Here is a 12,444-nt window from a genome sequence, read left to right on the forward strand (position 1 = left end):
ACTTCCCAAGGCTTCTGCCTGCTCCAAGCACTGGGAAAAATTCCCTTCAGCTCTTCCCAAGAAGGTCCCCTGCGGTTCAGGTTCCCCAGGAACTTCCTCATGATGATTCCCCGCCTCATTCTCACTCCCTCGCTCAGCACCTGCTGGGAGAGACACAATCCAGACAGGAGTCATTGTGCTGGGGAGAAAGAGGAATAGCACAAAGGGAAAACCCAACACAAAGACTGAGCAACGGGACTCCGCCTCCACATCCCACCCAAACACTCACAGGGAAGGAAAGCTGGAAAGCAAACTCCTGCAGAGAAGAGGCTGGGTGGAATGGCGTAGGCTATATCTGATGACTGAAGCCCTGTCCTGGCTGAGATGAGGAAGAACTGAGGGCGCTTACTCACACCATATTTTGGGATCCTAACCTTTTTCCTTCATTCCCTAGATGGTTTCTGTGTCAGTCCTCACCTGTACGGGTGCTTCTCAGAAGCCTTCTTTCCTCGCAGACTTGGAGATCGGACACCCAGGGCTCTTCCCCTCGTTCCAGCCGGGCGATCAGCTCAGGTTTGGGAAGGGGGAATCCTGTGCAGAGGGTGAAATCAGACCAGATTAGGGTGCATGGAGCACTGGTGGAGTATTTGTCAGAAAGGACATTCCGTGAGTGGAACCTGTCCCTGCGCTCTGCTGGAGTAACGTGGAAGCCAAGAGGACGGGAAAATGGTCACTGAGTCTCTTGCGCAGAGGAAGTTATCTGGGGAGGTGAGTTGAATTATTACTACACTCTCACTAGGCTTTCCCAAGATCTGTGCACTCTGGGGGCCTTGCTGACTCACACACAGCTCTGGACTTAAACCCCTGCCTCTTTCTAAACCTGCAGAGCCCAGAACCCTCCCCATAGCTGGAGCTATTCCCAAGGAGGGAGGTGAACAGGGATTGTTCGTGCAGCTGTGAAACAACACAGACAGGACAATGATGGATTTATGCCCCTTTGAAAGCTGGAGGGTGGGGATGGTTTAGCTTGTCCATTGTGTTTTGACACCCATGTCCCACTGGAGAGGGCACAGAGATGCAAGTCTCTCTCACACGGCAGCTGTGCATTATGGAACCCATTCGCCTCTGAGCTAACTGACCAGGGAAGAACCTGAACAGAGTTAGACATGCAGACCCCACGACTTCGAATAACCGAGGGGACAAGAATCCCTTACCCAGTGAGGTCACCGTCTCATAGTTCTCCTGCATGACGTCCCTGTAGAGAGCTCTCTGAGCAGGGTCCAGGAGAGCCCCCTGCCCCTGGGTGAAATACACAGCCACCTCCTCGAAGGTCACCGGCATCTGGAACACCAAAAGCCCCCACTCATTACCTGATGCTCCAGCCACAATCCCACTAGTTATCTGTGAGGACAGATAAAGATATAGAAGCTCTGGGAGCGACAGAGTAGCAGAATCCCACCCCCACCCTGCTCAGAGCAGCCAGGAGGCTTCAGGGGATGGGGAGAAGGTGAGAGCTACTTGTCTCCCCCCAGCACACGGAGCAGGGCAGGGTCTCCTCATTTCCCACACACCTGCGAGACACAGGCTGATACGGGAAGCAGAGCTCTGAGCCAGGGACAGGAATCCCAACAGCTTCCCTTCATATTTCACAGCAGCCTGTGGCTAGTGGGGTCTCACTCCCAGCCCTGTGCAATGGTGTTATATCCTGTTTGAGAAATGGGGGAATGTCCCATCTCCCCTCCCCCGTCACCAATGGGCCCACTCAGAAAATCAGCAGGTTTATCACACCCTGTCTCCTCCCTGCCCCTGCCCAGGAGCTCCCTGATAATCCCCTACCTGAGCTGGCTCCATCACAGACATTTCCCTTCCCTGTCTCCTGGAAGATGGGCCCATCTGGAGCAAAACGTGGACGTGATTCCTCAGCCTGTCAGGGCAAGAGGGGCGATGGGGGAGGTTACAGAAGGGGCTTCAGTCCATGTAACACCGTGATTCCCTCCCAGACTCTTCAGACCCTCCCAGTAACAGTATCTCTGAGCCAAATGCTAGAAAAAAAGTAGAACTAAAGGGGCCACTTTGGGGGATGTCCTCACACTGCCGTGTAAACTCCTCTCCCTTAGGAGCAGCAGGAGCCCTCTGATGGCATCACCTAAAGAATGAGCTGCCCTGGACTCCCCCAGCAGCCCCCAGGGACAGGCAGGCAGAGGCTGATCCCATTGGCCCAACCACACTCCCTGCCTGCCCAAAGCAGCAGTGACTCCGGGGTGGCTGAGATGTGAATCCTGCCCAGAAATCAGACCAGGGCCCTGGGCGACCCCAAAACTCATGAGACACAGACCCCACCAGCACGGGTGTGTCTGACAGTAACACACTGGGAGCAGGGTGTGGGGGGATGGGTATTTGCCTCTGTCCCCCGCCAGTCTCCCCACACCCCCCTTCCCTCGCAGTGCCCCCGACTCACATCTTCCCCAATTGCAGCCTCGCTCCCCTCAGCCCCACAATCCCCCCGCATCGCCCCATGTTACCTTCAGTGCGCCCCCGCCCCCATCCCAGCCTGCCCCCCGCATCCCCAGCACCCGCCTCCTGCGCCCTCCCTGCCTGCCCTCACCCCCTGCACCTCTTTATCCTCCTCCCCCTGCAGCTCGGGTGTTCGGGGGGCGGGTGTCTCTCACCTTCCCTCCGAGCGGGGCCCCCTGGGGCAGGGGCCGGGCCGGGCCGGGCTGGGGGCTCTGCCCTGGGAGAGGCTCCTGGGGAGCAGCGGGAAGGGCCCTGCTGGAGATTCCCCTCTCCCGGCTGCAGCCAGGGCTCCGGGCTCCCAGCACCAGCCGCCGGGGCTCGGGGATCTCGCCAGGAGCCTGGAGCCAGAGTCACCGCAGCGGCTGCGAGTCACTTCCTGCTGCCGGGCCTGAGCCCAGCGATCGCTCCCCCCAGAGCCGCCTCCCAGCTGCTCCTGGGTCCTAGCGATCAACCCATCGCTCTGCAGCATCTCTGTGTCCAGCTCCTGTTCCACTCACAGACTCTATGATCAGAAGGGCCCATCATGAGCAACTAGCCAAGGGATTCTCACGACCAAATTTGGTGGCCTCAGAGTGTGGCCAGCAACTCTCACTGGTGGCCGCTCTGACACTTTCCCCTGTAATCCTAACTAACTTTACGAGAAACCAATAAATATGCAGAGGTAAGCAGGGGAAACGGTCTTAGTATTGTGGGGAACTCTTCTGGCTTATACACCACCCTGATAGAATCGAATAGCAAAAGGAGCTGAGTCCTCGCTCCCACTCCCTTTACCTTGAGACCTGCCTGACTTCAAGGACTCCCCTTCTACTCTGGTGTCTGAAACCCCGACAAGGCTGGCCCCAAGATTCCTGCGGGGTCTGCATCCCCAATTTTGTTGCGATCACTCAGGACAGAGGCTAGGATGTCGTATCCGCACTCTGGGGTGCTCTTTTCACTCCGGACGCATCCCCGATGCCGCTCTTCAGCATTGCGTAAAGTTCAGAACAAATACGATTTATTAAACAGCAAGTAATAAAAAAAAATTAAGGAAAAAATGGGAAAGGGGAAAGGAAAACATGATGTCATCCCACGCTGCCCAGGGTCCCTCCCTCGCTCTCCCCAGCTGTTCACCACACCCAGCTCCAGACTGCTCCAGACCCAACTCCCCTCTGCATCAGTGCTTCTACTCCTCTGCCTCCAACCCAGCTCTGGCTGCTCCTCTCCCCTTAGCTCTGCCCTTCTCTGGCAGGCAGCTCCAGCTCACATAGAGAACGGGCACCTGACTCCCTCATTGGCCTGCCTGCCTCAGGGTTTTCTTTTCTCATTGGATCTTCCTGTCTTTTGGTACTGGGAGAAGCCAACCAACCCCTCCCCTGTGCACTAAGTTTCAGTAAGGGGCCAACAGTCATGGGGTCAGGCAACTTCCTGGTGTGTGTGAGCTCCAAAGCATCCTTCAGGTGAATTATAAATTTCTTTGTTTACCCCTTTCTTCCTGTTGGTGATGGACGGCCAGATAAGGGTTTTCTAACACCCACAGTCGGTCGTTTCTCATCTCTCAGGACTTTGAGTGGGACAATCCCTTGAACTATGACATATTTCACTAACAAAGACTTTGACATATGTCTGGGTCCTTATGGACAGATCCTCTTGTTTGAGCCTGCTGACGGGTTTTGCCATAACAACAAATGTCCGGGGGTGTTTGCAGAGCACAAGTGCTGAAACTCAGAAACATCCCTGATTATTCACCTTCCCAACTAGCCAATTGCCCTGCATCCACAGCCGTTTGATTGCTGCGAGATCCCACTCACCCAGGCCCAGACTCCCAGTCCTGGGGGAGTGTCCCGCAGGTTGGCGCTGACTGACAGCTGTTGCCAGCACTCTGCCACTGTGACAGCTGCCAACACTGCCCTCACCTCATGAGTATCCCCACCGCACCCCTTCCAGCACCTCTAACTCTACAACCCCCCATCAGCTCCCACCCCCCATCAGTGTCCACTTTTGGGGCACCTGGAATATGGTCAGCCTAGCAACAAACATACATTAAAATCTCACCATTCTACATGCACTGGTGTCACACGCATTTCAACGGCACAATATTCAGCAGATCATGAGTTTTCCAATGATCCCTCACCAGGCACACTTTGCACACAAAATATCATAACCCTACACAAGTGGTGAACATGGGGTGCAGAGGTTATCACAAGAGGGATCAGTGTGGGGTGAGTGGGGGAACTCTCTGTCATGCCAACGCAGGACACGGTGGGACAGGGGGAGGGCGTGAGCAGCTGGCTATCGAGGGCCGTGAAGGAAGGCAAGGAGAGGAGCCCCTCCCCAGGCTTGGTCCAGGTCCACTGGAGCTGCTGGGGAGAGGAACTCCTCCCTCACCCCAGCCACAGGAGCTGCCACGGCTGGGGAGAGGTGCCTCTCACCCAGTCCCAAGCAGCTGTGGTGAGAGAGGGCTGGGGGGAGTCCTCTCCCCACTGCAGTCTGCACCCCAAACTCCTCATCTGCAGCCCCATCCCACAGTCTGCACACCTGGCCAGAGCCCTCACCCCTCTGCACACCATCCCTCTGTCCCAGCCCGGAGTCCCCCCACACTCTCCAAACCTCTTCGCCCCACCCCCATATGAACTAGTATGGAGATGATGTGTCACATACTGGTGCATAGAACCAAATTCATTCCACACATGGATGTAAAAAATGAGGCAACACTGGTCACAGCACATAAGATGCTCAGAGTGAGTTTACACTAGGAAATCTGGTGGAGGGTCACAGAGATCTGCTGGCTAATCCCGACCTCACCTCCTAGCCTAGCCAGAACTTCAGAGGCTGATGCTGCGGAGGCAGAGGTGGGATCTCCAGGCCTCTGACAAAAGGTCCTGTGGGAATCAGTGCCTCTCAGTGGTGCTGTCTGAATGCGCTTATCCTATGATCCCCAAACACGCGATACCCCCGCACCCAGTTCCCCCTGATATCAAGCTCCACCAGCCCCAGCCATTCAATCCCCAGAGACATCTTCAGAACCCGAAGTCCTGATCCCTTAACATTTGATTCCCCCAGAGCCCAGCACCCTGGGGGATTTGGGGAGGGGAGGAGTTACCAGCCCCCAGGGACACTTGCCCAAAAGGGAACAGCTCAAGTCAGTGGGGAAGCCCAGCTCAGGGGCTGGTGGAAGATGGGGGTTGGGGACAGGTGTCTAGAGTGAAGGTGGGGTCTGGCCCAAGTGTCCTTCTCCTCATCTCCATGGCAGGGGGATCCTGGCTGGCAGGGGTGGGAGAGGGGGGGAACTTCAGCCAGGGAGAGGGAGCGGCTGGTGGTGTTTCTTTCTCTCCCTTCCCCGACCTGTGGCCCATCAGCTCAGCAGCCAGGGCTGCAGCAGGGAGGAGGGGCTGATCGGGGCGTCTCCTCCTCTGCCTGGGGTTTGCTTAGACCAGGCAGAGCCAGTGGGTCACTGACCAGCTGATGCTTGGCTGCTGCTGGATCCTCATCCCAGTCATGTGCAGCTGGATGCTTGGGAGCCAAAAGCCCCTGACGTGTGTGGGAACGAGGAAATGGGGTTGTTCCTATGGCCTAGTCAGGGCCCTGAGAGAATTTTTCTGCTGTGTGGGGAAGTCTCGGATGTCCAACATGGTGTTAGCTCCACTTGGAGCGTTTTCCGCACTGAGAACATCTCAGCGGTTTCTTCCCTATACAGATTTCTAGATGCTTGATACTCCGGGAGCACCTAATGCTTCCCGCATTCAAGGCCTCTCTGCTGTGTGGTCACTGAGGTGTGAAGTCAAATTGAATCTTTTTCTGCAGTCTGGCTATTCCTAGGCTCTCTCATACCTCTGTGGATTCTCTGACTTTTAATGAGGGTGATCGCTGAATGAAGCTTTCCCCACAGTCCAAGCACCGATGAGGTCTCTCTCCTGTGTGATCCTTTGATGTGTTATAACGGCTGACTTTTACAGGAAACATTTCCGACAGTCGAGGCAATTCTGAGGTTTGTCTTAAGAAGGAATGTGAGGTGTGCAATAAGACGAGAGCTCCAATTAAACTTTTCCTACTTTCAAAATATTTATAGTGTCTTTCTCACATGTGAGTTTTCTCATGTTGAGTGAGTTTTGAGGCTACAGTTACAATTTTCCCCACATTCCAAGCATATATAAGTCTCGCTCTCGTGTGGATTCTCTGATGTCTAATACGTTGTGAGCTTAGTATGAAACCTTTCCCACAGTGCAAGAACTTATGAGGACCCTCTCCTGTGTGAAGTGTCTGATGTGTAAGAAGTGCTGATCTCTCTGTGAAACCTTTCCCACAGTCCAAACACTTATGGGTTCTCTCTCCTGTGTTTATTTTCTGATGCTTGCTAAGGGCAGTAAACGATCTAAACTCCTACATGCCACAGGGGGCTTCAACAAGGGTACTCTTAACTCACCCAGCAATATTGTTAATCTATCCAAACACACACTTAACCCGGCAGAAGAGTCTGTCCTATCTCAGGGACTCTCTTTCTGCCCCACCACCCACCCGCACATGATACAATTCTGTGGTGATCTGGAAGCCTACTTTTGTCGTCTCTGACTCAAGGAATATTTTCAACACGCCATTGAACAGCGCACTGACCCAAAGGAACCCTCCTATCAACAATACGAGAAGAAGAATTCTGCGTGGACTCCTTCTGACGGTCGAAATGACAGAGTGGACTTCTACACAGAGTGCTTCCACAGACTTGCACAGGCTCAGATTGTGAACAAACAGCATCACTTGCCCCATAACCTCAACTGCACAGAACGCAATGCCTTCCACGGCCTCAGAAACAAGCCTGACATTCTTATCAAAGGGGCTGACAAGGAGGTGCTGCAGTCATCATGAACAGGTTGGATTATGAACAGGAGGCTGCCAAGCAACTCTCCAACACCACTTTCTACAGGCCACTATCCTCCGATCCCACTGAGAGGTACCAAAAGAAACTACACCAACTGCTCAAGAAACTCCCTGCTATAGCACGGGAACAAATCTACGCAGACACACCCCTAGAGCCCTGACCAGGGGTATTCTATCTGCTACCCAAGATCCATAAACCTGGAAATCCTGGACGCCCCATTATCTCAGGCATTGGCACTCTTACAGCAGGATTATCTGGCTACGTGGACTCTCTCCTCAGACCCTATGCTAGCAGCATTCCTAGCTATTGTGAAAGTTACTAGTGACCCCCCCCCCCTTAACAGAGCAGCCTTTATGTCAACCAGTGGCCATTAGGAGGAAGCAGACACTTCAAGTACACAGTAGCCTGAACTTTTCAACTGTTTTCCCTTCAAGTAGGGTTACCATTCGTCCGGATTCCCCCGGACATGTCCGGCTTTTTCGGGTTAAAAATAGCGTCCGGGGGGAATTTGTCAATGTCCGGACGTCCCCTCCTCCCCCCCCCCCCATGCAGAGCGTGCGCGCGGCTTACAGAGCAGCCGGTGCTCCAACAGCCAGAGCCAGAGCCCTGCTTGCACTTCCCCCTCCTCCCTCCTGAAACTTGACACCACTCCCCTCCTCCCCCTCCCTTCCCCCGCCCTGCATTCACACATCACCGGCTGTTCGTCTGGAGCTCCGACCCTGCTGCCCTCCCCCGCTGCCGAGCGCGCTGCTCTGCAGCACAGTAAGGGGGCCGGGGGCCAGAGAAGCGGCAGGGAGGTTCTGGGGGAGGGGGTAATCAAGAGACAGGGAGCAGGGGGGAGGGTTGGATGGGTCAGGGAGTTCGGGGTGGGCTGTCTGGAGGTTGGGGGTGTAAGGTTTTGGGCAGAGTACAGGTGGGGGGTCTCAGGAGGGGGCAGTTAGGGGACAAGGAGCGGGGAGGCTTAGGTAAGGGGTGGGGTTCTGAAGGGCAGTTAGGAGCAGGGGTCCCAGGAGGGGGCAGTCAGGGGACAAGGAGCGGGGGGGGGGGGGGTCGGGAGTTCGGGGCGGGCTTTCTGGGGGAGGGTGGATAAGGTTTTGGGCAGTCAGGGTACAGGTAGGGGGTAGGGTCCTGGGGGGCAGTTAGGGAGAGGGGTCTTAGGAAGGGGCAGTTAGGGGATAAGGAACAGGGAGGCTTAGGTAGGGGGGGGGTTCTGGGGGGCAGTTAGGGGAGAAGGAGTGGGGGGGAGGGTTGGGGGTTCTGAGGGGGCAGGGAGTGGGAGGGAGTGGAAGGGCCAGGGGCGGGGCTAGGACAGGACGGGGGCGGGGCTAGGACAGGGGCGGGGCTAGGGCGGGGCTCCTCCCGTCCTCTTTTTTGATTGTTGAAATATGGTAACCCTACTTCAAAGCCTTAAGGTAGTTGAAGCTGGTCCCAAGCTGGTTTTCACCGACCAGATAGCAAAAGCACGGGTCTGAGCACCACCAATCAAGTGTTAACACTGCAAGGACCTTGGTCTGAATGTGTATAAAGAATCTGTAAAATGTGTGTAAGACAGAGTTTTTGTATCAAGGTGCAAAGCTCTCCTTTCTTCTGCAGAATAAAGCAACTCTTCCTTATCCCTGTCTGGCTGTTATTGGCTCTCAGCTAGGTGGACCCGATATTTCGGTAACAGTTACTGGTGACTCCGCCGGGACTCTCCTAGCTCGGACATTGGACTCCGGACGGCTGCGGCGAACTGGGAATGGCGGCAATGGGGTGTTTCGCCCCTTTTCTCTGCTTCACCGCAGCCCCTGGGGTTCGTGTTCCAATAAGGTGAGTCCTAATAGGATAAGGAGACACTATCTGGTTCTGGTTTTGGTTAACCGGTTAATGAATTTCTGTCTTATACATTTGGGCGTTAGGTGTGTGGATGGAACTGAGCCTCCCATTCGTAATTCCTCAGGGAAGCCATCACGTGCGATGAAGCCTTGAGGTCGAATTGGGATCCTTCTGTCCCGTCCCCTGTAGCGGTCAGTATTAGTAGAAATTCCTGTAATAGGATCCTATTAGGCCATAATTCCCTCTGTTTTCTGTGTAATTCTCTGTTAGAGTGTCAGCAGGCAGATGGGTGGGTCTCTGGTAAAACCCTCTGAGGATAGCCCTTCAGATTATATGTTAAGTAAATGGTCTTGACCCGGTGTTCAAAAAGAAAGAGTTACACCTTGTGTAGAAATTGATGTGGCTAGTGTTGTGGAAATTGAATTGTGGAGAGGAGGTGCATTTTCCCCAGAACATGTGCAGTGTATATTGTAGCAGAGGTAAAAGAAATGCAAACCTATCAATATAGGTTGTGTTGTCTCTTTCAGATCACTGGGTGTTTGAAAGCAGGAGTTAGAAGTAAAAGGCAATCAAAAGTCTGGGAAAGTTAATTGTGTCCTTTTCTTTTTAAATAAGAATCTTTAAGCTGTGGATAGCTTTGGATCTGGAAGCAAGCCAGAAAGCATCTGTATTAATGCAATTTTCTAACTAATAAGGTAGAAGCCACTGAAACCTGGGCTGCCTATGAAACAAATACAAGGAAATATGGGGTAATTCTGTTTTGCCTTAAATCAACAAGAGTATGTGTATATAAAGGAAATATTTTAAGCAATGACTGACTGCCCAGAAGGGGTAGACCTCTGTTCTTTTGTCTTTCAGATCATCAGAGAAAACGGATGCCAGCTGAATAGCATTCAACGTACCATGCATTTACTGGCACAATAGGAATTATTTTTGTGTTCTATGGCCAAAATTGTTGTTAAAATTTGCATACCAACAGTCTTTCGAAGCAAGGACATGGAAGGTTAACCCACTCCCCATATTGCCCATGGGATCCTTCTGGCTACCTCAGATTTCTAGCCAGAGGGCTGGGAAGGGAGGAAAGCTATTGGACACCAGAGGTTGTACCGAGTGGACTCCTCAAAAGTGGGTGTGCTTGTCCTGGTTTGTTGCTCCACAGCTCTGTAATAAAGTTATTTTACTGGAAGGGTGTATATGGCATACATTGAATAATAAGACTAATGTACTGTATAATAGCAATGTGTATGTGTTCATTGTTGGGAAAAGGTGTATGAATGAAGACTGGAAGTTTCCTTTGTAGGTTAAAAGAACCCAAGAAGGGGAGAAGGAAAAAGAACAGAACGAGTTAACTGGAAAAAAAATAACTAGCAAGCTCAGTCCAAAGATAAGATGCTGGCCCCATCCCAGGACACTGCCCACAGCTAAGACTTGGCTGACAGCCAAGAACAGGGGGGCCTGAATGTGCCCAAGCAACTATGAGATCTGCAAAACACTGCCAGGCATTAATGAAATGTGTTTTCTCACAGATAAAAGAAGTGCTACCCAAAGACCCTAGCAGCCCTGCTGTTCATTGAAACAAGGAGACTGAGTCTATGTAAAGTCCATCAACAAAAGACTGCTTTGGCTCCATGCTGGAAAGGCCCTTTCCAAGTGCTGTTAACCACCAACACTGCTGTGAAGTGCCAAGGACTGCCTACCTGGACCCATGCTTCTCACTGTAAAAAGACCCCTCCACCTCGGGAGGGCTCTCCGACTGATAAGCCTATTCCTCCTTCTAGCTCTGCTGTGTCTTCTGGACAGCAGGAAAAAGGAACAAAAGACAAGGTGAAGTGCTAGTAACCTCTCCCTTGTCCACTAACAGACCTACTGTGCCTTTGAATTTTTTTAGAAGACGCAAAACCATTACAGGGTGATGTGCTAGTAACCTCTCCCCTGTATAATGCTGAACCATGACTGTTTCAGGAAAAGAGAAGAAGGAACACTTGCTTCATTGGAACCACCAAAGTCCAGGGATTCCTGCCTACAAGAGACATTAAGAACTGACCCTGGTGAAGAAACAAAGAATTATACACTGGCAGGAAGAAACTTCTGGGACCCATGCTTGGGAATGCGGTATAGTACTACACCAAAAAGAAATGTATTAGGATATCAATGAACTGTGATTAACACTACACTAGGGACTGTTAAATTTTCATTACCCTTATCCAATTTCCAGATCACCTCTACATACCCAAATTGCTCACAGGGGGCTGCCATTAGATTAGCACAACAGAGGGCTTGAGTTATTTCCTCTAGAAAGAAAAGTGACTTGACCGGATCCCTATGAGATGGGGCCAATAGTGCAGCAGCAGTTTGGAATATTTTTAAGAACCAAAACATGAGGAGAAATTGGGGCACAGCTAACCCAGGTACAGGCTGGAATTGGTGAGTTACAGATTATCTCCGCCCTTAGTTCTATGACCCAGAAGTTGCTGACAGAAACGGTATTGAATATCACTGAGGCTGGGAAGGCATTGCAGTGGGATCTAGCATGTTCAGAAATTCAGGATTTCCTGAATGACCAGCTAATGGCCATTCGGAATGATCTAGAGCATCAGGCTTGGCCCACTGCCCTTACAGACACATCAGGAGTACCATCTGATCTGTGGCCATGGAGACATACTTGGAAACTTTCTGGGTGGAAGTGCAAACATTCTCAATGCTCCTTCCAAGCATATGAACCAATTAGGGGGGAACTTGTGCTCGCATCGGGCGAAAATATTGTTTCTATGTTAATCATTCTGGCTTAATTGAGCAGGATTTACAAGCCATTAAGAATGCTGCTGTTGTTTTCCATGCTGTATCTCTTGATCACACCTTTAGTTTTGAGAACCTGCTTCTAGACCTTGGGTCATGGTTTACGGGGCTCTTTCGAACAATTGTTAAATGGATTCTTTTCTTTCTTTTTTTCTATGTGTTATTTGGACAATGATACAATGTGCCAAATGCCTATGTAATGCTATCATCAAAAGCTCTGCTGTCCATAAGAAAACCCAGTATCTGTCCCTCCAGCTTGATCGCAAATTGCGTAACGGGCCTGACAATTTTTGAATTTGTCAGGCTCGAAGGGGGGACTGTGAAAGTTACTAGTCACCCCCCCTTAACAGAGCAGCCTTTATGTCAACCAGTGGCCATTAGGGGGAAGCAGACACTTCAAGTACACAGTAGCCTGAACTTTTCAACTTTTCCCTTCAAGGCCTTAAGGTAGTTGGAGCTGGTCCCAAGCCGGTTTTCACCGACCAGATAGC

The 12,444-nt window shown here is 52.1% G+C and overlaps 2 protein-coding genes across 6 annotated transcripts in view; both read right to left on the reverse strand.

Moving 5' to 3' along the window:
* LOC101939631 (zinc finger protein 850-like) overlaps positions 1-2,977 on the reverse strand; it is a 109,428-nt gene extending 106,451 nt beyond the window's left edge. For 3 of the 5 annotated variants that reach the window (XR_010592001.1, XM_065564340.1, XM_065564339.1), the window contains exons 1-2: positions 2,649-2,977; positions 1,816-1,903 (exon numbers count right to left, since the gene is read on the reverse strand). Coding sequence is in view for 4 of the 5 variants with exons in the window: in XM_065564340.1 (XP_065420412.1) it covers positions 1,816-1,903; positions 2,649-2,962 (402 nt within the window). In the remaining variant the exon portion in view is untranslated. Of the gene's footprint in view, positions 1-456; positions 571-1,193; positions 1,321-1,815; positions 1,904-2,648 lie in introns of all 5 variants that reach the window. The other 2 variants (XM_065564336.1, XM_065564335.1) reach the window with 1 other exon arrangement.
* LOC101948742 (zinc finger protein RFP-like) overlaps positions 1-12,444 on the reverse strand; it is a 1,201,957-nt gene that overhangs the window by 588,083 nt on the left and 601,430 nt on the right. The window lies entirely within an intron of this gene.

This window comes from Chrysemys picta, chromosome 12 (assembly GCF_011386835.1).
Source record: "Chrysemys picta bellii isolate R12L10 chromosome 12, ASM1138683v2, whole genome shotgun sequence".
Lineage (NCBI taxonomy): Eukaryota > Metazoa > Chordata > Testudines > Emydidae > Chrysemys > Chrysemys picta.